This window comes from Eutrigla gurnardus (genome assembly GCF_963514095.1).
Source record: "Eutrigla gurnardus genome assembly, chromosome: 4".
Taxonomy (NCBI): Eukaryota; Metazoa; Chordata; class Actinopteri; order Perciformes; family Triglidae; genus Eutrigla; species Eutrigla gurnardus.
Window position 1 is genome coordinate 23325336 of NC_139918.1, and position 26765 is coordinate 23352100.

Below are 26765 nucleotides of genomic sequence, written 5' to 3' on the forward strand. Positions count from 1 at the left end.
GTCATTTAGACAAATAAATATTTACAGCCATTTACGGGTTAAAAGGATGCAGCTTTGAGCTCACGAGGTCAGCACATGTGACCTTTACTTATTGGAGAAGAACTACAAGGTCCACCGTAATAATCTCACTCAGACTCTAATTCCCTCATCAATCAAATACCAGAAACTCTATGAAGTAGTGTGATGACACCACTTGTGTGTGTGTGTGTGTGTGTGTGTGTGTGTGTGTGTGTGTGTGTGTGTGTGTGAGGCCCAACCCACCACAATTTATACACATTCATTCAACATTAAGCGTCAATATTTGAGTGTATTATTATTCCAAAACGTTTTGCACAAAATAAGCAGCTGTTTTTACAATATTTATACAAGACGCATGTTTGCAGAAAAACTTTCACTAAGAAATTGTAACCGATTTATTGCAACAACAACAAAAAAGAAAACACTTCTCTGCTCCTCAGATGAAGGACAGTAAAGCCCATGCTCTTCCCTTGCCTCCGATGGAAAGTTGAACCCTGAGTTTTGATCAGACGATAACATGCGGACAGAAAGACGCACCACGTCTGACATGACGAAGCAACCTGTTATGCAAAGCGAACCTCTCTGGCAGCGTGTCGGACGCTGGATTAACGGACGACGAGCAAAGTCCGTAATAGGATGAAGCTGCAGTGGAAACAGAGCGAGCCGGTCAGGTCAACACACACATCGCCCGTCCACCGGTGGAGAAGCACCTCCAGGCAGGTATGATGGTCACTCTGGGCCTTTATGCTCCTTCTTGTTTGACTTGTCATCTTAATCTTGTGTTACGTATTCAACATGAGTAGAATATCAGCATCAATGTATGTCACAATCTATGTCTAGGAAAGGTCATTATTATGGGGAATATTCCTTTGATGAATTTTCCTCATGTCAAATGTTTTGTTTTGCTACTTTAAGTTGTTTTTGCATTAACGTTGTGACACTATAGTCTTGTGGCATCGTGCCTCTTTATATGTATTCATAATTCACAATCATACGTTGACTGGATCGTGTAGCTCTTGCACTCGTCTTGTTAGAAAACAACAGCTTGATGAGTTGACAGCAGGATATAATAGGGCTGATTTTACCAGCAGTTTAAACCTGTAATGACATCAGTCATTAGTACATCCCCGTTGACTGTAAATCCCTGCTGGATGCCGACTTGTTTAACTCCTCGCGTGGCTGAACTGAAGCGGGGGAGTTTAGCTTGTTTGCCGGTTACCAAACTAACATGTAAACACAACATGATACCAGCTTTCGGGACACAACGGCGGCGGACGTCCTGACGCAGCAGATAATATAACATAAACACAGCGTGGTTGTCAAGATGAGATGAGCCCTATGATGTGTATTATTCGGGGTCTCGCCCCCCCCTGTTGACCTCCTTTACAGTATTGGTGGAGTTCAAATCATGCAGCAAAGCAATACAAACAAACTGTACGCACATTACACCAAAGAAAGTCTGTTATAAATGCATCACTTGGTTTTCTGTTTTGTTTCTAACAGCTAAAGTTAGCAGCTCCAGTTGTTACCTGACATCCACATCAGGTGCAGACAGATGTGCAGCACCACCAAGTGGCAGACCTGCTTATGATCATGTGCTGTGTTGTTTTAATCATGCCACTGGCTTTAGATTCAACCTGCTTTTAACACCCTCGTGTCCTTTCAGACCGAGTGTTTAAACCTTGAAGACCCTGGTGAGCCGGAGAATGAAGTTCCTGTTCGGTTCAGCTGTGCTGGTGGTGACGCTGGGGGTCCTTTATTCGGCCCCAGAGGACCAACCCACAGGCATCTCAGAGGACACCTTAAAACGTGAGTCAGCCGAGAGGAACCTATACGTGTTGTGTTTGTGCTTCCTCTTAATAGAACATGTGTGATGTTTTGTTTTGTCATCAGTCCCACAATAAAGATCTCTAACATGCAATCATCCTCAACGCTTGGCAAACATCTGCCTTTTGAACTTTGTGTCTTCTGATACAAACAGTTAATACAGTTTCATACACACACTTTCCTGCAGCTGCTTGTTTGTTTGTGGATTGTTAGTTTGAGATGTTTATTTGTTCCGGTCCACATAAAAATCACATTGTAGATAGTTTTGTGAAAATGTGTTTAGTGATTATAAAAACGACTCTCACCCTGGTTTTTGCTCCTCGTCTCTCTCAGAGTTGACCCTGAGTGGAGAGAGACTGGTGGATGAGGAGCTGAGGAGAGCTCTGTATGGCGTGAAGCAGATGAGGGAGGTGATGTGGACGAACGAGCAGAAGCACGAACACCTCATGAAGTCCCTCCGACACAGCAGCGACAAGAAGAAGGTGAGGCCAACGGCGACCTTTCCTGAGAAAGAAAGGCAGACAGATGGCAAGGCCAGCTAATGAAAACATGCTCTCTTTCTGCCACCAGGGGGCGGACCAACTGGCTAAGGAGGTGGCAGAGAAGCTGGAGGAGGCGGAGGAGCAGTGCAAGGACTCCCTGCAGCCGGAGTGGGAGGAGTGCAGACCCTGTCTGGAGGATGCGTGTAAAAGCTTCTACACCTCCACCTGCCGCAGGGGATTCGGTGTTTTCCAAGCCAAGGTGTGAAAACTACAACGTTGAGAAGTTTCAGTTGTTATTTTGAACCCGAGTGATCATCCAGTCGGCAACTACACATAATTAGGATCAACTCACCTCCATTGTTGTTCATGTCGTAGGTGGAGAACTTCTTCCGCAGAGCGTCCAGTCGCTTTGGCCCCCGGGAGCCTCGCATGGATCAGGGGGACATCCTGGTGAATCAGGGCCCCGACAACAGCGACATCGAGGTGGGCCGCATCGAGGATTCCTTCAACCGCCTGACCAGCAAGGTCGGCTCGGTGGTGAACCGCAGCGTGGCCGTGGTCTCCGGGATGGGCAGCCGGCTGGACAAAGTCCTCCAGAGAGCTTTCCTGGAGGCCTCGGACACGCCGACGGAGGAGACCACCACCGATCCCTACGAGGTCTCCCGGGACTCGGGCTTCCTGCAGGGGGTGGGCCTGGAGGAGGTGCTGGAGTCCTTCTTTGACTTCGGCAAGAGTGTGGTGGAGGAGTTCGGAGCCGTGGTGACCCAGGTGTTCGATGACGTCCAGGAGGTGGTGGAGGAAGAGAAGAAGAAAGGTAGAGCCAGCGAAGCTCAAATGGTTTTGGATGAATGTTAACCTCCAGGTGTTTGGCTTCGGTGGCAGATGGAGTAACTGCTGGGTTAGAGCACCTGTAATCTGAGAAATAGTTCAAAGTATTGCACTTAAAATAGGAGTTTCATTGTGGTAACCTTTCATATTTTAACACCTGCCCACAATGCAAATCACCAAAAACAAAACCTGATTGCTAAACACTTTTCTGTTCGTTGCAGCGAGGGAAAGTTTCCCCCGGTTCCTGCAGAACAGGAAGTTGTGCCGAGACCTTCGCAAACAGACCTCGGAGTGCTGGCAGCTGCAGAGCCGCTGTGTGGCCTGCCAGGGAGCTCTGCTCACAGGTGAAGCACCACCACCACCACCACCACCACCCTAACAACTCCCACTTACCTCAACTGACGTCCTCTGACCGCTCCTCCTCCTTTACCCAGAATGCCCCAGTGTTCAGGATCTGCATGTGGAGTTGGACGAGGTCTCCCAGCTGCTGGATGTGTCCAGAGAGCAGTACGACGAGATCTTGTCTATCGTCCAGCGCCACACGGATGAAACCGTCAACTGGCTGAGCAACATGGCGGCTGAGTTCAGCTGGGTGGCTCAGGCTGTGGGCGACAGCAGCACTCCTGAAAACATCTTCCGGATCACCACGGTGAGGAGGGTTAAAGGATACATCCACGTGGTTTTTCTAGGTGTTCTGTGATTAATGACGATTAAATAATGATTCCTTAAAATAAAAAAATAAACAAAGGCAGGCCAAGGGGAGAGAAAAAGTTACAAATCAAAGAGATTGACTGTGGCTGATGTAAAAGATGACTTCTTCCTCCCTCCAGGTGGCGCCAAAGAGCCACGATGAACAGAATGCGTCTGTGACCGAGACCACAGTGGAGGTCCACATCCTGAACTCTCCCCCCGTTATCGTGTCTGTTCCTGGGGAGCTGCAGCCCCAGGACCCGGCCTTCATCCAGTATGTGGCCCAGGAGGCTCTGAACAAGTACAAGGAGATGTTCAGGTGAGACTTTAACGAGCTGGCTTGATTTTTCTTCTTTTTTTTTTAAGGCATATGTTGAGGATTTTGTTCTGAATTGTCTGCTATATTATTTATTAACTGTTACAACTTAAATTCGGACACTAATGCACTCTCTCTCTCTTCACAGAGACGAGGAGGAGTTACACTAGTCTCCTTTTCTTCTTCCAGCACTTTCTCTGTGAACAGAACTAGCTTGTGTTCTTGTACAGTAGACCAATACACCCAAGTTGAGTCGTTGCTATTTCTTGAATGTAAAAACAGGAAAATATACGTTGTACCTGTTAAATGTTGTTCATAAATAAAAACGAGATCAAAGTGCAATGCAGAGAAATCCTTAAGCGGATTCCACTAGTGGATTCTTGAGGGAAGCGTCGACATCTCAGGTCTGAAGCTGAACGAGGATCTTTGTCGCTTGTCAAGAACAAGAGAGCTAAGTGAGACCTTTGAGCAAATCTTTTATTTTTTCTGTACAAAATCATATTAGTCACCATTCTCAGTAATTTAATTATCATCCCCCGCTAGTTCAAGTCCCATCTTTAGAAAAAAAAAAAAAAAAATCACATTAGGTTCTCGTGAGTGACGCACAGAAAGAAATACAAAAACAAAATTCACATCTTTGTCCAACCTTGAAGCTTACTTACTGAATGACAATAAGAAGACACCTTCAGATCGCCTCAGGATTCCCATCACATCCTGCTAAACAGACGGTGGAAGCATCTCTAACAACCTGTTATTGGACTTTTAGATTCTTGGCCCTGACCATCCTCAGTTTGTGCAACGTGTCCATCATATCCATCATCTCTACAGCTGGGGAAGAAACCAAAAAGCTGAATACCACCCAAGGCTTTTTGCTTCATTAACATCACTAGTTGACTTTGCATAGTTGCATTTACAAATTAAAAAAAGTGTGTATTGTGTTTTTGGCTTTGGATTCATCTTCCCCTCCAGCAGACACAGAACTACGGACACTGAAAGCATGTTATGTCATAGTTTGGTTGGATTTTACTGAGGAGAACAGAAACAATTCCAGCTGTGTTTATGATTTACACGATGATGTGACTTTAATAGATGTAACCGGGGTCATCCGTCACGGGAAGAACGCACCAACTGCAATGTTAAACTTTGTAGATGTGAAGAGAAATGCGTCTTTTACAGCAATGAGAAATGTGCAGCGAACAAACAGACAAGATGCTAATTTCAGACAGAAATGAACTCAAACTTACTAATATTTCACAGCTGAAATGTCCATTTCAAAACATTTATAAAATGTTAGACAGGAAAAATGTTTGCGCATGTGTATATTATCAAAATACCTCTTTATGATTTCAAGTTCCCATTGAAAAAAATAAAATCAACGTGTCATTCAAGTGACCGTATTAAATATCATCTGATGGTGTTTTCTCGTGTCCTCATTCATCCACCTGATCACACGTGCTAAAAACATCTTTTTTTTTTTTTGCCACATTCTGTATGTACATCTGCTTTGATCTCTTGGGACATTCATCCATAAAGTACAACCTTCCCATCGACTTCGCCTCCCTCCTTCTCCATCAAACGTTCTCCACAAACAACCTTCCAACCTACAGATTCAAACTCACGTACGTACAAAAACCCCAATATCAAACAATTGTGTTGTAGAATAAAATAAAGGGGGGATTGGAGAAGAGAGGGGAAACGTATCATTTAAAAAAGTAAAAAAATCTGGAAGTGGCAACTGATTTGAAATTCGAAGACAATCTCTCTCTTATTGATCACAGTGTTGTGGCCGGTCCATGTGGATTACTCTGATTAGCAGGCTTCCCGGGGCTTCATGTACCAGCACCAATGAAGCACACTCCCCCCACACATTTGGCCCCCGGGTACACAGGAGACAACACTCTACTTTAGCAAACATTTTCTTCTTGCTCATGCAAATACACCAGTGTGGTCGTGGACTAGTTTGTAGCATTAAAACCTCTTCCTCTGCAGCCTCATCAAGGCTCCCCCCCCCCCCATGTTGAAGTTCTCTGTTGTCCCCAGCTTTGTTGTCCACTGATGTACCTCTGTATGAAGTCAGGGTTCGCCCCCTCCCCTCCACGAACCCCCCAGACTAGAGGTTGTCCCCTGGCTGGTACTGTGGCTCTGTGGCTGTGAAGTAGTCTTCCAAAAACGACTGGATGTATTCGAAGGTCGGCCTCTCATCCGGCTCCTTCTTCCAACAGTGCCTCATCATGTCGTGGAGGGACTCGGGGCAGCCCTGGGGGCAGGGCATGCGGTAACCCCGTTCCACCTGCTCAAGTACCTCTCGATTCACCATACCTGGGAAATAAACACATGGAGATATGGATTTAATGGACTGCAGTTGTATAGTGTTTTTATCCACAGTGATTTATAATTGGCCACTAGATCAGAAACTAGAATTACTGCCAACAAGTTCACATCCATAACCATCCAAATTATCATCATTTTATATTTGATACCAGATTCAAATGAGTACTTCCTTGAGTGCAAGTGGACGCTTGTGCCAAATTTGAAGACGTGTAATCTGGCCTTGGCTGTTGTAAGTGAGGAGTCATAAAAATCAAAGTCCAGTCAGTTCACCGTCTTGCTTGAGAACACTTCCTCATGTGGAGGAGAGCTGAGCCACCACCGTTCCCCATCAGGCAACTCATTTAACCTCCATACGTACTTGGTTGGTAGTGACTCAGTTTTTAAAAGGGACCATGTTGCAGGTTATTAAGATTTCCACATAGTCTTATTCTTGATAGAACCTATAACAAGTGGATTTTTGCAAAATGTCATGGTCAAGAAAAATGTCCAAATTTATAATATATTATTATTTAAATTTAAATGTAACATTGGCATCATGCAGCTGTTAAGGAAATGGTCACACAACCCATTGTGTTAAAGAGAAAAAGATGAACAAAGAACCCACTTTACAGCTGCGGTGGCACACGGGTCGTTACTTCCTGTAAGACTTGCACTAAACTTAAAGGATAAAAGCCATTCAGGGCAAACGCATAGTGAGGATTCTGTGGAAATAGCATTCAATTCAAAATGTAAAATGTCATCTCTGGCTTAAATACTCTGGAGATCACATGAGACACAATTTAGCAACAGTGCTGCTTCATATTCTGGACCCCTTCCTTCCCTGCTGGAGCATCCCAAGACAGGAAAGACAGTGATCCTGAACCCAGTGACACGGCGCTGAAACCGCTCCATGGGGAGCTCCACTGCAGCTAAAAGAGGTTATGACACAGAGCCAGTGGTATGGTCTCAACCGCATCCCCCCCCCATCTCTCTGTGGGAGAGTGGGGATCAGATTATCTCACACACTTGAAGAGGAAAGGCCCCGAGCAACTGCAGCACCATGCCTGTCATATATATATACAGTATATATATATATTTATATATATATATATATCTTGGTGTACCTGCCTCAGACCAGAGAATAGAAATGGAGCCTCCCAAAAAGGCTGCAGCACAGCAGGACAACACGTCCGGTGAGTCATCCCACCATGTGAAGGGGGAAACGAGGCTCTGGGGTGAATAATTAGACCGAGCGGTTTACACTGAAACCAAGAGGGCCACAGGAGCCAGATGGTCCTCTACAAGAGAGGGTGGTTAAGTCGCTCTGTAATCAGCGCCAGTTGACAGCAGACGCACTGCAGTACTGCTCTCAACCAGCAGGGGTCAGAAACAAGGTGGGAGATGGCATCATGTGAGAGAGTAAGTGGTTCTTTCCTAGACATCTGCATTGACTCAAATCAGCTCTATGTAGTTATTCTGTTGGAGAAACTACTATTAAAAGCTTCAGATGAAGATGAGTAGATCAGGAATCATCCTGAGGTAAAAATGAATTATTCCTGTGTTCCCATGAGCCACATATTCATGATAATGGGGGAGTTTGAAACCAGACATTCAGAGAACTGCAGACATAAAGACACATGTGTGTGTGTGTGTGTGTGTGTGTAGCTCTGTTGGTTACCTGGGTACGGTACTCTGCCCTTGGTCACCAGCTCAGTCAGTAATATACCAAACGACCAGACGTCTGATTTGATAGTGAAGCGGCCATACAGAGCAGCTTCAGGGGCCGTCCACTTGATGGGGAATTTAGCACCTGGAAACAAAGGCGTGAAGCTTGAAACTTTTTGATGAATCAAGCAATACTCTTTCATAAATTGTCAAAGGAAAAAAAAACATCAACAGCAACATGACTAATTGAAATGCCCTTTTTTTTTATGCAACCAAAAACTCCACAACTCAAAGATCCACAGCATGCCGTCACATGAGATAAAGATAAATAAGTAAGGAGATGGAACAAACAAGCAACAGTTTTAGCTGGAAGAACCGGTGTAGTCCTGGTAGGAGATCAACGGAAGGCCAGAGTAGGCGTTGATGGCTCAGAATGAACGTCAAGTCCATTTATAGATGCAAATCCTCACAAATGCAGACGCACAAACCCGCGTGTGTCCAGTCCTCAACACACACACACACAGACACACAAACGCACCTTGTCTGGCGGTGTACTCGTTGTCCTCGATGAGCCGAGCCAGGCCAAAGTCGGCGATCTTACACACCAAGTTATCAGCCACCAGGATGTTGGCAGCTCTCAGGTCCCGGTGGATGTAGTTCATCCTCTCGATGAAGGCCATGCCGTCTGCGATCTGAGACGGGACAGACAGACAGGCAGACAGGCAGACAGACAGACAGACAGACAGACAGACAGACGGGGATGGAGAAGCAGTCAGCAAAGACAGAACGACATCCGGATGCAACCAAAGCAAACAGTTGAGGAAAGATAATGAAAAGCTTGAGATCAAATTCAACTCGAGTAATACCAAATATAACGGGTTACAGGGAGTCGTCATTTGAGGGAAAAAACACACTCTTCGATCTCTAACCATCTCCTCGCGCTTGGCTGTCGGCTTCCTAAGAGGCGCCTCGGGGTTTCTACCCGCCTCGGCCTAATTCTCAAACATTTTCCACTCCGCTGAGTGAGAAGACGGAGCCTGGGAGCGTGCGGAGGCAAATTAAGAGCAGATCACGGGAGGTGACAGAACCAGCCAGCTTAAGTGGCCTCTGATGAGCAGTGTTTAAGTGCTGCAGTGGCAGTTAAGTGGTGGAGAACGAGGGGAGGCACGTACGGGAGGGGGGAGGGGACGAGGAGAGGGAGGATATTCGATAAATACGACAGCCAGATGGAGAACTGAAACCTCGTACCTACACACCTATACGGAGCTCTTTGTTTTATTACCGATGCATGAAAATCCCTCTTTTAACAGAGTGTTAGAGCAGCAGCAGCCGGGCAGGGCAGAGCATTCAGAAGCTGTGTGTTCATCTTACCTGTGCAGCCATGTCCACCAGCTGAGGCAGCTTTAGATATTTACCATCCCCCTCCTTCAGGAAATCCAGTAAACTACCTGTCAAGAGTTCAGGGGAGTCAAGCAAAAATCAATACATCTGTGGGGCGTCTCTCACACACACACACACACACCAAAAGACAGTTGATCGTGTTTGTTTAGTGGGTTTATCCATGAACGAAAGATGCTCGATTTATGAAAGACGCATCCGTGAGAGCCCCAAGCGTCTTTTCAAGCGTCGTGTTTATTTTGTTGACGACTGGTTTGTGAGTTTGACCCCTGCTCACCTTTGCCCATGAATTCCGTGACAATGTAGATGGGCTCCTCCGACACCACGGCGTAGAGAGGCACCAGTTTGTCGTGTCGGAGTTTCTTCATGATCTGAGCCTCCTGCAGGAAGGCCTCCGGGGACATGGTGCCCGGCTTCAGGGTCTTGATAGCCACCTTCGTCGTGCCGTTCCATGTGCCTGAATGAAAAGACGGAACGTTGGTTTAAAAAAGGAACCATAAACCAATATAATATAATATAATATAATAATATACATTATTGTGGAAATAATTCATCTAAAGCATTTCCAATGTATTGTAAGTGACACACGCTGTAATGCTAAAACACTGGCGGTAAATTAAAAGGCTTTCTGACCCCCCTTCTAAGTGAAAAGTTGATCCTAAAAGTAAAATGAGTGATCTCTGGCGGTGTTCCCATGAGAGAGAGAGAGAGAGAGAGCTAAAATAATCAGCCACTTCCTGGTCAAGAGCCACTTACTCACGCCCTGCTTGCATACAATGAGCCGACGCAGGAGATCTACTGCCTCTGTCATAAGGCTGACCTTCATGAATGAATCATACTGAGCAGACTACACACAAGCTGCAGGACTAAGTAGAGCAACGATAATGCCTAATAATAATAATAGCGTGAGTTGGCGAGAGCTCAGGACGACAGAGGCCGGCCAGCACAAGCCAGCGTAATACGTTTGTTTAGAAAAACGACGACTAAATGTTGAACAAACAAGAGCGAGGAGGGGATTTTCAGTAAGAAGTTGTAGCTGAGCAGATAAAGCACCGAGAACAAAGAGTGCGGGGAGAGACGGAGGGATTCCTGGGATTGCACAGCGGAGGCTGGCAGGTCGAGGCTTGCTGCAGGCCAGGCGTAATGAAAGAACAGAGTCGTGTTCACTGAAAGGCCCCCGTCTCACATGCAGGCCGGAGAACCCAAGCGTGAGGTGACCTGTGATTACAGAGCTCCGTGCGTGTGTGTGTGTGTGTGTGTGTAAACCGACAGTAATCAGCAGGATGTGGGCCAGTGAGGCCGCAAAACTACACTTTAAGCTGGAATGAACCATTCTCTAAACCAAAATCAGTTTATGTACATTCACTGCCTTTGTTTTGCATTAAATATACATAAGTTATAAATAATGCAGGGCGGATGCTTGGTCTCCGTGTATAAGCCCTAATGGCCATGTGTGTACATGTCGATGCAGTCGTTTGTATTCTTTACTAATTCATGATCAGTGTTGGCGTCAGCATCAATACTACAGAGCGGATCCATGCATGTGTGTGTGTTGCTGACACACAGAGAGAACGTGGACTCACCTGAAACTACCAACGGCTACCGCCTCGGGCTACACACACACACACACACACACACACACACACACACACACACACTACATACCCAACAGCAGGCTCTCCATATCAAATCCACACAGATACGAATGTTTTACTGTAACATGATTGACTGAATCCTCCACATGGAGGACGGCACGGAGAGAACACCAGATGGAATGGCAAGAGGGCAAAAGGGAACACACGCATGACAATATGTTGCTATGGTGATGTTGTATCTAAACTTGTGTGAGCGAGCTACTTAACACCTGGTTGTAAATTCCATCCCGGAGGATTCGGACGGAAATGTCATCTACCATTACTGGTATTCTCTGCTCTCAGCCACTAAAATGATATTTGGCTTCCTGTTAGATTCCATGTGAAAGCAGTATTCATTTACAGACGGAGTTTCACACCAGAAATGCTTTCATTTTTTACAGAATTAACCAATTTCAATGGTTTCAGCTTCTCAAATGTGACTATTTGCTGGTTTATTTTGTGTTCTATGCTGTTAAACTGAATACCTTTCAGTTTTGTATCGTTTGAACATAAACAAGCAATAAAAATGTGTCAACTTTGGCTTTTGGAAATTTAACGGGTATTTATAACAATTTTCTGATGAAAAACAAGCTCCACATCCTGTTCTGCTGGTGTATAATTGGATCTACAACAACGAAGCAGCACGGCTGCATACAGCCATCAGATGGGAGTCATTCATTCATAAAGCACCCGACAATATGTGTGAACGTGACGGTCTCTCACCCATCCAGACTTCTCCGAAGCAGCCCTGGCCAAGTTTGACCTCCAGTCGGAGAGACTCTCGGGGGATTTCCCAGGCGTCCTTAGCGAGTCCCTGAGTCTGAGGTTTCACCGTGGGACAAACGGTCGTCAGCCGGTAGCAAAGACCGTCCGCGTGTTCTGTACGGGAGCGGACAGCAAACAGCAAAAGAATGAGAGCCTGTAGCCGTTTGGTGATCAGCCAGCCTGTTAAACGGAGTCGTGTTAAGTACGTAGCAGTAAAAAGAGCCATATTCCAGTCAGGCCGTGATCAGGCAGAGCGTGTTTAAGAAGCCCCAGGGCGGCTTGTTTTTGCTTTAATGAGTGCATCACCTTTTTTCAGCTCTGTGTGGCAAAGTGCCCAACGAATTAATATCGCTATCAACCAATAAAAAACAATATATGACTCGTATTTCCATACTAGTACCAACCCATAATATCATGACATGCACCAACCAATCAATCTGCACAGAGCTATTCAACCCATCCATTTATCTAGACACTTCATTCATCCCATTGGGGGAAATTTAGGTTTACCGTTGCTCATGAATCCAGGTTGAAAGGCAATGCACTCACAGACAAATACATAAATAAACTAAAAAAAATAAATAAGTGACTCGTTAATGAATGAAAAGTCACATGTACGTTTTAAAAGCACCACTGTTGAAATGCCTTATCACGACACGTCCCATCAGGGTCAAAGTGGACTGTTAACGTGTGATGAATAAAATATCACATTGCCACATGACGACGCCATTAAACTACATTCAAACCACAGCACCAACCTCACAGAATAATCTTTTTAGTGTCTCACTGCACCCTTCCAGAGATGATCAAATTATATGGTAATTTCCCCATAATGACATGAACCATGCTGAACTCAATTTCAGCACGAGAGCCAAAGATCAAGGGGTTTCTTGCTGGTTTTGAAACCTTTTAAAGACACAGCGCAGACATGCAGCCGACAGCAGCAGCACGACCGTCTAGAACGTAGCGTTTTCTGCATGACTTTTCAGTTCTGTTGACTAGTCCTCTACACCAGGAATACAAGAGGAACCCATTGTAAAGCACACTGCAATCGTGTATGACAAGAATTATGTTATTTTAGATTCTGCTTCTTGTAAAGTTTGGTGCTACGTGTTTACGTCATCCAGAGGCTTTTTTAGTCACAATCTGCAGTTTTTTTTAAATAAAAACAGACAGCTGCTTGCCTGTCACTATGGTGGAGATTAGAGTCGGTATAAGTCATTTTTATATTCCTGCCTCTTCTGGCTTAAGTCTCACATGGTTTTGTTTTTTTGGGGAGGACTTTGTCGTGACTGCTGAGCTGCGACTGTGAGCAAAGCTTCCCAATCACCACAGAAAGAAAAGCCTCTCTTTGAAGGGTTCCTACACATTTTCCCCTTTCTTGCTCACAAATCGCTGCACTGCCAAAAGATGTAGAATGATTTTACAGTTTGCATCGAGTTTCATTTCCCATCTGGAAACCGTCGCCAACCAGGCTTTATATTTGGGATGGCCGAGCCTTTTGGAAAACCTGAGACGGACCGGCTGCCTACCTGTGTAGTGTTTCACCAGCTTCTGTAGATTCTCAAACTGGGCCCTAGTGGTGATGTAATAACCTCCGTTGTCCAGCTTTCGGATCTTGTAGTGTTTGACGTTGTCTCCCTTCATCTCGTCCCAGTCCCGGATGGACAGAGAGTAGGCCCCTTTAAGAGCCACAGAAAGTAAGTTAGCCTGTAGTTCATAGTAACAGAAACTCACGTCTGCAACACATCTCAGGCTTTTATTGGAAATAAAATGTATACGTATAAAAACCTGTAAATTTAACTTCAAACCGACAAAAAGAAATAAAAAGAATTTCCACGTAAATTAACATATGGCTGCAGTAAAACCAAGCCCACAGCTTGCACAAGCACAAATAAGGGGGGGAAAAAAGGTTTCATCATTCGCCCTATATCTTAAAACTGCAGCATTATAATTACAGTCTTGCTTTCAAGAAATAAATCCTCTTACCTTTGGTCGTCTCACTCTCTCGTGCCAAGTAAGTGCCCCGCTGGTTTCCTGGAAGCAATAAGAGCCGCTCAGCGTCTTTACGGCCCATTTTACCAAAGTACCATCTGCATGAAGAAATGAAGAAAAGGGAGAGTGTCAACGTGATGTAGTGCACACAACAAGTAGGATTTTCTTATCCAAGTCAGAAGAATATGGCTCCGGTGATGTGATACTAAAATGTTGGGGATTTGGACGTTCTCTGGCTTCGTATGAATCGTATAAATCCTCAGCACAATCGTCAAGTTACACATCAAAAGCAGATGAACAGGACAATAAAATATTCCTGATGTTAGTCGGTTAACATGAAAACATCAGGAATCTTTATTTGATTCATATGTGGCTTCCTTCAAAGTCAGAGAGAGGCAACTAAATTGCTAAAAATGTAATTTAAGTCAATATAATTTAAAACATAATTATAGCTTATTATTAGCTTTGCTCCAAGTCTTCAGCTTGTTCCATTACATATGCGGGTGATTACTATTATGAATTAATCAGTGAAACATTATCTCATGGCTTCATACAATGTTAAAATCTGGCTTTTTTTCTTCTTTTTAAGTGTAGGAAGAGTCTATTTCAAGACATAATTACAAGTTCAGTCATGTTGAATCGTCTCATCTCACACATTATTTTACCAGGACTAAACTAACACTGTTGACACTTGCACTCACTCTTTTAGATCCAAAGGCAAAGTTCGCTGGCTGGTTTCCACAGTTTTATTTATCTTAAACAATCCAGTATTGGATAAAATGAGGAAACCAGCCCACAACGGCCTAAAAGCAGCTCTGTCCCTCAAAATGTTTCTGTCACAGCGGACACTGGGAATGCAGCCACAGTACAAAGCTCCCTTGTTTGGACTCTTTTGGGACACGATGGGTTCGTCACGATGTGCGCCATACCGGCCGCATCAGGTCTTCCCTAATCAGAGAACTAACTGAGCCGGGTGAGAAAACAGGAAAGGAATGTGAAGGAGAAAACACACAAGTAAAGACAAAAACAAAAACAAAGAAACAAAGGTCTTACTCTTCCGCCTGGATGGAGTCGGCTGGAGCCACGTAGTTACTGGGGATGTAACCTTTCTGACCGGTGTTGATGGAGCGAGCCTCCCACCAGTCGCCTTCCCTGAAGAGAGGAGCGAGTCAATTAGACATCAGGAACTCACAAAAGCAAAATACGCCTACGCTAACACCTCGGGTAGACAAGTAGACAAAGTGACAAAAAGGAGCAAGGTCGCATTATGCATCATTCAACCACGTCAGCCATCACATTGAATACGCCACGTCGAGCAGCGGGGGAAGAAATAGTTTGGTGCCTCAAGTAAAAAGTGCCAATATCACATTCAGCATTCATGGTGCATGATTGACATATTAGAATAATATAGCAAATTAAAAGATCGTTTATACAGATTAATCAATGCATCTCTGATCTGAATGACATTTATTCTATAAACTGTGTTTTAATGTGAAACTGTAATCTGAAAATTGGAGATACTAACATAAAGTACAAGTACTACAAGTACAATCTGCTATTAGCACAGTATAATTATAGATACAAGCACTCAAATATTCATTATACATTATTAAAGAAATCCTCACACATTAAAAAGCATTTCAGAATAACTTATAAAGGTCAAGTATCATTGTACTTTATAATTGTCACTAATGTTTTTGTTGCAAGGATCATAATGGATTATAATTCCCAAAGTTGTAATACCATAATATAATCCCTCTGTAATGCATGATAATGACTTGGCTTGAGGTACTGGACGATATAATACATTACAAGCTGGTACAACATGCAAGTGAAAAGTCAGTGAGTGACCAACAATTTTCAAGTATTTTGATACCAAAAACGTCATTATAAAATGCTCATAACTATCAAAAATAAAGCCCTGCACATATAGGAGCCACACAGGAGGCCACGCTGTTCACCAGCAGAAGCTTAAATTCAAAGAGTAGAAACCGAGGTGGAGGGAAAGTCTGTCTGCTGCTGTAAACCTGAGTCTGTTCTCCTCCCACCTCTTCTCTGAAAGCAGATGGCTTCGTCTTCACCGTGTCCGTGAACAGCGTGTCCAAGGACACGGCGGCTGAAGGAGGAGAACAGAAATCTGTGCAGCATTTGGGGCTCTGCCTACATTCACACCTGGGAGGAAGATGATCCTGCTGCGGTAGGTCGTAAGAGTGCTTTGCATCAGAAATGATAAATTCCTTCAATTCTGTTCTAGAAACAACGTGCGTACCATACTGACTGCAGATTAAGTTATCAAGAATGACAATGAGAAGCTATGAAAAACAAAATGATTCCATAATAATCCATTGAGTTTGACCTTCAGGCATGTTTTCAGTGCATTGCTGGCGTCTTGGAAAACTAATTCTGTAAATGCAATGTAAATACATTCATCTGGTTTATTCTGTGGATTGCTTGTATTTGACTGAATGAGGAAAGAGTGGAACGTATTACACGGTAACCCAAATGTCGAACCCGAAACCAAAGGAATGATCTATGGCGGGAGAAAAGCGATGGGGACTAAACAGATGGCCCATTAGTGGAAGCCATTAACCCAGACAGATTTCTGCCTTAATATCAGACCTGAATACAACGAGGGATTAAACACACACACACACACACTCACACACACACACACACACACACACACACACACACAGATCCATGCAGTCGCTGTAAAAAGCTAAATGTATTCACGTGTTGTTGATGATCTGGAAGCGATCCCCTTTTTTGAACGACAGATCATCCGACGTCCTCGCTTCGTAGTCGTACAGCGCCACAAAAAATGTGACTCCACCTGAAAGCAGGAGAAACTGAGCTTTAGAGGCGCATACATACAATAGTTAGTTAATGCTGAAGAGCCTCCATAAACTGTCGAATTCTTGTCTTTTTTTATTATCTTGAATTGCTGCACAACAAATGAAAACATTCGACCTTCAAATGAAAACACCACAATGCTAATTCTAATGAGCTTTTCTTCTGACTTTTATAATATTTTCTACCTGAGTCAAGGTGTCATTGAGTGATGCATACAAAATTATGCAAAAAAAAAAAAAAAAAAAAAAAATACTTATTTCTTCTGAAAGATCCCACTTCTGCAGCTCAAACCTGGACTACAAATACGAGCATCATTACAAGAACACATGAGGGAAAACAGAGTGTCCTCTGATGAACTCTGTGGCATCACTTCATGTCGGTGAATCAAACCGATGGCACCTAATCAATTATAGGTAATGAAAAGAGTTGATTTGTTTGTTGTCTGGAGTGACGGGGTGCAGCGGGAGACAGCAGGACTCTGATTTGTTTATCTTGAGGAGGTAATTGAACGGGTACGATCAGATCTACAGCAGCCCCTCAGGCCGGATTATCATCCTTGAGAGAACGAGACCGGGACCGAGGGATGTGTGTGTGTTGGAGTATGTGTGTGTAAACATTGTTGTGTACATGATTTATCATCCACTCTATGATTTTTTTTTATTAACCACCCGAAATTGCAAGAGATAACTTTTTATGTCGTCGAGACTAATTTCCATCATGAATCAAATTGAATCTGGGCAAACTATTGTTGCAAGTCAAAACTTGTGCATGAGTAAATCCACTGTGTGTAATTGTTTTCTTTGGCTCCAGAGATGCCATGCCCGCTGCATTGCTTCCCATACAACAGACCTATTTTGGGCTTCTCTTCGGCCTTGATGTTTAGGCTGACTCACTTCAAATGTCTAATTTGCATAACGTCTGCTGCTCATAATATCCTGTGCATCGCAAATGTTAAGCAGGGTTTATTCTAAAAGTTCCACACTGATTAACACGTGAAAAGTTATGGTGCCGGAAAATGGTATTAGGATTGCAAATTAGTCGAGTACATTTTTATCCCTCATTTTGCGTTCTATTAAAAACAGCTTGTACGTCTGTTGCCGAGGAACTTCCAGACCTAAAGTTATGTGAATTTATTTGAATAATGACAATTTGTGTCACGCTAGGAAACATTACAAGCCTCCTTTTCCTCAAATATGGAGATTCCCTAGTTCCTAGTGTCTCCGTCCGAAACCCTCTCCACAAACTGACCTGTGATGACACCAGGGAAGGGACTGCTCACAGCCACGGAGGTGAAGGAGGTGGAGGCCCCGCCGAAGGGTGTCATGATTGAAGACGCCCCACCGAAGGGCGTGAGAGCGGCGGCATGACTGTTGTAGCTGTTGTTGTGCGTCTTCATAGCTGGAGAGTGACCCATCAGGGTTGGGTCAGGCCCGTAGTGGCCCAGGTGGGCGTTGATCGGCGTGGCGTTGGAGTTGTCGGGTCGGTACTTCAGCGCCGGGCCCTTGTCCTCTTTACTCCTGACACAACCCATCGTCAAGCCTGCGGGCAGAGGAAGAAAAAAGGAAGATTTGAGTAACCGGAGTCTGGTGTTCAAATGACCGTTCATGTCTTAAATGTGACTTCAACATTCGTTCTAGGTTTTGGATTGTGATGACCTAGTACAAAAAACAGTATAATGAGCAACTGCAAATGATACAAAACCTCTCTGGACAGGGTTTTGGAACAACTTTTGGAAATGCACAACTCAAGTCAGTGTAAATCAGCAACACAACCTAAAAGTCGTGAGCTCATGCTTTGCCATGGGGCCTGAGCTTGTGCCACAAATGGAGAGAAAAATAAATGATGCTATTGTACATAAGAGCCCCGGGGCTTTTTGGGGTGGTCTTCACATAACTCTCCCATCCAGAAAACAAAGACAGCATGCCAACGGATGACCTCAAATGACTTTGCAAGTCCCAACAAAAGCCCGTCAAGCTAGCAGAGTTAGAAACTAGATCCCGGTACAGCCTGTGGCCGTTTTGGACTCTCCCCTGTGATCAAACTATCACTGACACAGATTTGTGAGGGGGGCAAAAAGCCCTTCGGTGGCGAGCCAGTGCTCTCTCCTCCTGAGCCTACTGATATACGAGACCCTGGATGGGTTTGTGCTACAAAAACCACATGACTTCATATAAACAGAAAGAAATCCCCTCTAAAGTAGGAAAGATTATGTTAATTGTATTATTTATTGATTGAGTAAATTGTTGGGACGTATTGTGTCATTTTTCTATCACCTTTTGGCCTCTTTATCAAGTGATTCCTTGCATGTGTGTCTTTCCAACCATGCATAATAAAACAAACAGATGGACATTTTGGTCCAAGGTCGATCCGCTGCCAATGACTCACATCCCGGTTTGTAAAACCGTTAGGACATACTTTCAGATGGCCATCAGCGGCAGGTCACATAGTGGTATTTGGAACCGCGGCGGAGGTGTGTGCTGCTGTCATTCATGGTTGGAGAGCAACAAAGCCAAGCAGCAAACAAAAGGCGAGACAAGCAGAATACAGGAGACTTTTCACACCTCAGTGGCTAGACTTCAAAGTGCATCAACATCATAAAACTGAAGGAGGCCATATTTCTGTGATTCTACATGCTCAACACTGGCTTTGTTTTCGGTTATCAGCTTTGCATTCAATTCCTCATTTTTGCACATATGCATATATTCACGCACAAATATTGGATTATGTTTGACTGCATATGCATTTTCTGTCTTTGACTTGGTGCTTGGTTTTAGGGCTGGGCGATAATTCATTATGATTTCTCTTTCAATGGAATCGGGATGATTCACATTCACATTTAAATTGACAATATCAAACATGTACTAACTGAGATTTCTCAGAAACTTCAGCTGTGGAGGATTTTGAGGGACTATCATTTGAAACTTGCGGTTTGGTTTTAACAACAAACTTTACGTTACCACTCAGGTAAATGAGAATAACAAACTGGAGTCCAACTGGCAAACCTCCAGTCACATGCTTCTCCCTTCTTGAACAGTGCAAACAGGACAGGTCTCGCTGCATGCATTGGACTCTTTTATTTGTTCCCGACATTAGCTGCTTGAGCTAATGTCAGCTCCTCAGACTGGTAGGGCAAGTTACCTCACACCCCAAAGAGGTGAGGCCGGTTCTTTGTTTCTTTCAAACCACACTAATTCCCCCGATGAAGAAAACAATGATTTGCGTCTCGACTGAAAGACTGGCCTAGCCTTGTAAAGGGCAGCGCCACAACTAGACCTACTGAGTGTCAACAATCCATGTATGGATATACTTATTTGTGATAGATGATGTATTGACTTACTCCCATGAATAAGCAGCACTGACTGAAAGCCTATGCTGAGGCAGCAGAAACAGTAATGGACGGTAGGATAAATGTGGGATTGATGGATTGAGATGAACGACTATAAAAGGAAACTGGGAAAGTTAAAGAGCAAGAAGGAGAGACAGACTGATGGTGAACAAAACCGGTGTCGTTCCATCGTTTAGAAAGCAAATCAACAATCGTTTCAGTTCAATACTAAGTTTTTATTCTTTGTGTAGTTGTTCTCACAGACTACTTCTATTAGTATTTTAGTATTTTTTAAGGACAGGAACATCTAAAATGTAAAAGAAGTGCATGAAGAAGAAATTAGATCATTTCAAACAAATACAAGTACAATCAGCCGGTACAACTTGGCCGTCTACTTAGTCCACTTCGGTTTATGGCCTTTTTAGGAAACCAGACACTCACAGCATGGAATAACAGCTGGTGACGACAGCATGCGAGCCGTGAAAGCATGGCGGCACGACTTGTCCTAAGAATTTGTGAATATGCATTGCAACACGAAACATGAAACATGTCTGCTCTTTTCTGCAAAGTGTTTCTCCATCTCAGAAAATGGCAAGAAGCTGCCTTTCTTTGTCTTATTTGATAGTAAATTTTGAGGGTTTTGAAATATTGGTCGGACAAAACAATGAATCTGAAGAAGTAACTAACAGCTTATGGAAATTGTAATTGTCATTTTCCCGTATTTTACATACCCAACAATTAATTTAAAAATCCAGTTGAAAGCTCAATGATAATTGTTGGTTGCAGCCTAGGTCAAGTGCTTTGGACCTCCTGGCGCCGATTGTATTGTGTTCACGTAGGTTAAACTAACCCAACATCACAGTGGAAACCACGGACATCAGAGCAGAAGACAACATAAACACAAGCGCCACCTTTGACCTGGTTTTGTGGCACACGTCACCCACTATGTTTCCAAATGTCCCAAACACTTAGCGGCTGACCCTGAAGTTAATGCTACAGCAAACGAACGGCGGACCAGAAAGAAAACAAGGTGTAAGAGTGACAGTGTAGTTTAAAGAGGGTATCCATGGTTCAAATCCTCCGCTACGTCCTGGAAACAAACACTCCAGATAGGAGGCTTAACCCGGAGAATCTGAAAAGCATTCTTCTTTAAGGACAACTAGGGAGCATAAATAAGGAGGTTGAATAATGACCACTATTGTGATCCCAATATTGGGTCCATACCAAATTCCAGAATCATTTGTGAAGACATTGCTTTCAACTGGTTTCCAGTTAGGATCTTTCAAATGTTGGTGTTTGGACTGGCAGATGGTTCGGGTGGACACAAAGGCAAATAATTACAGAGATGGACGCAGTGCTCACTCTCCAGAAAACACACAGCGGCGACATTCATCATTCAATCACATCCCACAAACATCGAGGACAAAACAGCATCACCACCCTGTTTTAACTGAATATTATTTGGTTCCATACCAGTATTTTTTAAGCATTATTCACACTGACCTGAACAATTATAGGAGGGAAACATTGAAAGTGGTCCTTGGGAGAAATAAAAACAATCTTATATAACAACTGTACCATCCAGCCTTTGAACCACCCATGGAGAATTGTGCTGTGAGATGAACTGAAAAGGCCACCTCTGGAGGGAAAGCCTTCCCATTTATTCTTTTGTCAGTCTCATCTACCTTTTGTTATGGACAAAGAGAAAGTACCTTGTGGTGTTCCCCCACAGACTCACAATTCCCTCAACTATCCAACCCCATACACATGCTAACACCGAGCAGCACAAATGCTAATAAGGGCGCATTGTCCTGATAGTGGCGGAGCCAAAAAACCTCGACAATCAATCAAAGGGCGACAATTAAATGCTCAAAACAAGCAGATGTCTCTATAGTCGGGAACAGATTCACAACGACAGCCCTTATAAACAGACAGTTTTATCGTTGCAGCAGCAAACTTACTAAAATCATTGTAACTTCATGCAAATCACATTACTATTTAACTGTATTCCAATATCATATTTGAATCCTGGGAAGGAAAAACTGTCTATGAAAAACGGAGAAATAAAGAGAGAATGATCAGTCTTGTGTGACAAATTTACCAAAACTAATGACCGCTCAAATCAGCCTCACAGCAAATCAAATTACAGGCAGATTATTGTATCCCGTCTCTGATGGTTTCCCTAAATGAGGGTGTAATATACATACACAATGAGATTAGCTGGAAGAAATGTGTCATTCTTTTGGTGGCTCCAAGGGAGCACGGTAAATACCGCGTCGAGCCCTTAAAGACATGTGGGTCATTTATTTAATGAACAATGTGAATTGCTTTTCAGCATGCATTATCACTTCTCAATGAAGAAGGTACGGTAACATTTAGTCTAAGTTATTTTGCATATTTACAAAAAATCTATGAGTTCAGTTGCATCGGTTGAGATCAAGGGCTCCCATCCTCCTTAACCACACAAGAGACACTATATTTGGAATTATTAAACAAACTGCGTCGAGTGTGACACGGAAATGGATGGAAATTTATGCACATACTCCCACACATTTGTGAATAACTTACTTCCTGGCATACTGTACCAGAGCACACAAAAGGCAGTGGTATGTGTTCAAACAAATGCCGGTGCCAGACCTCATCCAAGGACATGAGACATGGAGGCCGTGTGCCAGAATGGCAGCGATGCCGTGTCAGATTAAGGAGACACAGGCTGCTGCTTCCCACAGGGCCCAACACAACAATGCTGGAGAGCTGCAGGGGGGGAAGCTTTTGCTGGAGCTTGCTTGCAGGCAACGTTCAGGAAAAAGGGGAAAAAAATCCAGCACTACATGCGAACCATGCAAAAATGTTAGCCTTAAAGCTAATCATAACCTATCTGCGTATGTATCCCAGATTTGGCTGTTTCTGGGAAAAGGCAAACAAAATATACACATTTAAAGCAAAAAACAGGATATGAAACACTTATCATATGGTATCCTGTACGAGAACTAGTCAGTCATTTCAAATGCCGTCCTTCATACAGTAATGGTTATCTTTATGCGGTTATAAAGCATTGATTCTTTGCAGAAGGTTAGACTTCTTTGCCTTTTAGGAGACAACCTACGATCCGAGGCTCTAGCAAGTCACAATATCGGCAAAGTGTTGGAGATGGAGTGAAAATGTTGCAGATAGTTTAGCCTTCCGATATCCACAACTGATGGCAACATTTTCCCTCCATCTCCAACAAGCTTCGCTGAGATTTTCTAAAGCCTGAAAAGCCAAAAGGGGGTCGAGGAAGTCCTCTCCCCGACCTCTTGAATTACATAAAAGCTGAAAGGTTAGGGATAGGGTTGGACTTCCCTTTTAAAAGGTCTGTACAAGTGGGATATATTTAACTACTGTGAAGTCTGTGTAATGAATTCACCGAGCAGATCACAGAGCATGACGCAGCTCTAAACTCTCGTTAACCAGCCGACTAATCAGATAAGATGCAACTCTGGGACGGGCCCTTCGACCTTTGAGCCGATGCCTTGTGTAAGATCGGCCATCAAGCAAGCAAAACTGTAACACTCGTATAAAGGCGTATATTTAGTAACTACAGTTCATGTTTTATATTATAGTGAGACACATAGGAGTAACTGAAACTTCAACACTAACCTGAAACTGATGGCGTTTTTATCTAATCTTTGGTTCTTTTCTTCCTATTTTTGGTCTTAACATCTTGACCAAGTCTTTCGAAATTCTGACCAGATTCATCATCACAGCTGGGTTCTGTCCGGTGTGGTCTGCTGGACTGTGACCACACCCAGCAGTGATTCACTGCATCACTGCAGTGTAGTGCACAGGGTGACCAAAAGGCATGTCGTCACATGTTGTCGCATGTCACATGTTGTCACAACCAGATGGCAGAGAACGCCAGATATACAGAACACGTCAGGGGAAGACATTTAAGTACCATTCAGGTAGGTATCTGCAGAATTACCAAAGCTTTCAGATGACGCTCAGCAAGAGAGCAGGGCTGAAAGTGTTCAAACAGAACACTTAAGGCTGTAAGTTGTAAGAAAATTGTGAAAAAATGCATCACAATTTGAACGTTACAGTCTACAGAGTTTTTTTATATGCCTTTAGGCAAACAGCAGCATGTGAACTTGCCTGCGCTATGAAAGATGAATCCAGTGCATGAGCCTGAAAGTTAAGTTGACCGACTTGCTCCGTAAACTCCGGCCACCATCAGAGGGACGAGGAGGTAACGGAGCGTAACCCGGTAATTGCCCTGGCACACTCTCTGAGAGGCAGCTCCGTCTTATCTCCAGGGCCGCCTGCCATCTCTGCCAATCACAGTGAGTGGAGCGGGGGCAGCGAGGTGGCCGAGTTTGTGTGTGTGTGTGTGGGGGGGGACTTCCTTCCGACTCCATTCATGCCATTGAGGCCACCTGCTGTGCCTGTCAATGGCTAGAGTGACGCTGGAAGAGAGAGAAAGGGCCATCTTCGAGCCATAAAAACAGAAGAGCTCTTCTTGTTCTCCGTGGCCACATCCAGCGACAAGCGCTGGTTCAGTTTACATGGGAGTGCGTGGCGTCGTGAGTCGACCTTTCCGCTGCCGCACTCAAGATGGAAAGCTTTTAATCAGCGAGCTGTAATGATACTGTAGGGTTACATTGGAGCCATGAGGACACTCTGGGGGTATGCGAGGATCCTTAATGCCTCCAGTTAAACTTGAGTCCCTGAACCCCGGCCAGCACCACCTGTTAGCGCTCCTCACTCCTCCGCCAGCAGCCCTCTCTTTTCCAGCTGTGTGTGTGTGTCTGTGTGTGTGTGTGTGTGTGTGTGAGGGAGACACAACTGTCCAGCCAACTGGGTCTGTACTAACAGAGGGATTACCGTGGAGGAGGATTACTGTGGCACCGGAGTATATAAGCACCCACAATCAGGGACAGTGACCATATGAGCACGCACGCGCACACACACACACACACACACACACACACACACACACACACACACACACACACACACACACACACACACACTTCCTGAATTGTATATCTCCTCACACACATTCATTCATTCATTTGATGGAGTTTGCTAGTCTGGGAGGTACAGTTGCACTACCACAATAAAAGCATGAAACAGACTTGGAAACTACTGCAAACGCATTACCTCACACTCTTTTTTTATATCAGTTTTTTTCTCTGTGGCAACACATTATAGCTGGCAATAAAAGGCCTTATAACAACTGAGGCCTACGGCAGCTGATTGTGCGAGAAGAGGTGAAGCAGAAAAGACAGGAGTCGGTGGTTAAACTTTGTTATGTGAGAACTACTCGACGCACACGTTAGAAATTACGCGATAAAAGTCCCAGGAAGATTTCATGGCTGAAAGGGTGCAAACGCAGTGATCCAGCATTGTTCCGGGACGCGCCGGGAGTCTTTTCCTCGCTGTTTTCTTCTCTCGTCGAATGAAACAAGCAAGTGATCCTAAAGATCTCGTCCTGGTTCGGGGTTTACAATGACACAGATTTATTTTTAATAAAAAAGGACGCAACACGCCGAGGAAACTCTCCTGATCTCTTTCCCCCTAACTTTCGCAAAGTGTCACCGCACTAACCAGGCCCTGCTCACTCACTTCCAAAAGACACAATGCGACTTTTTTTTCCATTTTGACGAACACTTCTTACCTTAAAACGCGACCGTTGCAAGTGTTTTCACTTCGGCTACATGCGTCCTGTGAGGTTTTGTTTCCTTCTCCTCCTCGCGTTTGTATTTAACGTCGACAATCCAAATAGGTGGAGGCGGCCGACGGAAGCGGTCTTTAACGTGGAATCTCAGGCTTCCGTCTGTCCCATACCGATTAACTACTTCACCAGCACAAAGTGCTCCGCCGGCTCCTTTATGTTATATTCCTGTACAACGGGTCGTAAGGCCGCTTTAACACGGCGGAGGAAGAGCCGAGCAAAACGGGTCATATGTCCAGAAAATCACCGCCTGCTGATGGGTCGGGGTTGCCCCGAAAGACACACAACAATAGCCGGACTGGTGCCGAGGAGCCGACGAGGCCAAAGAAGGAATAATGCTGCGTTCACGTACTGAGATTAGGCTCGTTCACCCGGGTACCCATCTTTAATTGACCACCAAACACTGGTTCATTTAAAACTTCTGGCTTCTGAACCCTTAAAACAAAGCAATGTCGACTTGTGAATCCCCCCACCACATTTTTTTTATTGAAAACCAATATAAACAAACAGTATTTTCCCTATGTAGGCCTATGTACACACAGGACTATCACTATAAACCATAACATGTATTTTGTGGCTGACGTCCTATAGAAAATAGGACTGCAATTTACAATTATTTTCTTTATCTCAATAAATCAGTTTTGCTTCATAAAGAGTAAAAAACAATAGTTTATAAATAACTGTCAATTGCTTGTTTTGTATGAACAATGTTCAAAAACACAAAGATATCCAACAAACAGTAGTAAAACAGAGGGGGAAAGCAATTGAACTCATTGGAGAAGATATATATACCGTATATATATATAGAATATAATGTTCTTTTTTCTAGACCGTTACACAAATATACAAATACAAATATTTGGTAATTGTTCCCAGTCAACAGACTGATTACTGGACATTGGTACTTGTACTACTATAATGAAGTAGCAGGGAACAAGAACAT

General features: G+C 44.0%; 2 protein-coding genes across 2 annotated transcripts; one reads left to right on the forward strand and one right to left on the reverse strand.

Annotated features, from left to right (window-relative positions):
• The first annotated feature begins 705 nt into the window (after positions 1–705).
• On the forward strand, positions 706–5533 carry clul1 (clusterin-like 1 (retinal)). Its single transcript, XM_084008290.1, has 9 exons — positions 706–738; positions 1685–1827; positions 2179–2327; positions 2416–2586; positions 2703–3141; positions 3377–3499; positions 3590–3804; positions 3986–4164; positions 4310–5533. The coding sequence occupies exons 2-9, from the start codon at positions 1725–1727 to the stop codon at positions 4329–4331; spliced, it is 1401 nt and encodes a 466-aa protein (XP_083864416.1). The 5' UTR covers positions 706–738; positions 1685–1724; the 3' UTR covers positions 4332–5533.
• yes1 (YES proto-oncogene 1, Src family tyrosine kinase) lies at positions 4618–26121 on the reverse strand. The gene is made up of 12 exons (XM_084008289.1): positions 25766–26121; positions 18030–18320; positions 16662–16761; positions 14982–15080; positions 13923–14026; positions 13466–13615; positions 11892–12047; positions 9812–9991; positions 9508–9584; positions 8675–8828; positions 8150–8281; positions 4618–6480 (listed from the first exon to the last, which is right to left on the reverse strand). The coding sequence occupies exons 2-12, from the start codon at positions 18310–18312 to the stop codon at positions 6272–6274; spliced, it is 1644 nt and encodes a 547-aa protein (XP_083864415.1). The 5' UTR covers positions 18313–18320; positions 25766–26121; the 3' UTR covers positions 4618–6271.
• Positions 26122–26765: the final 644 nt, after the last annotated feature.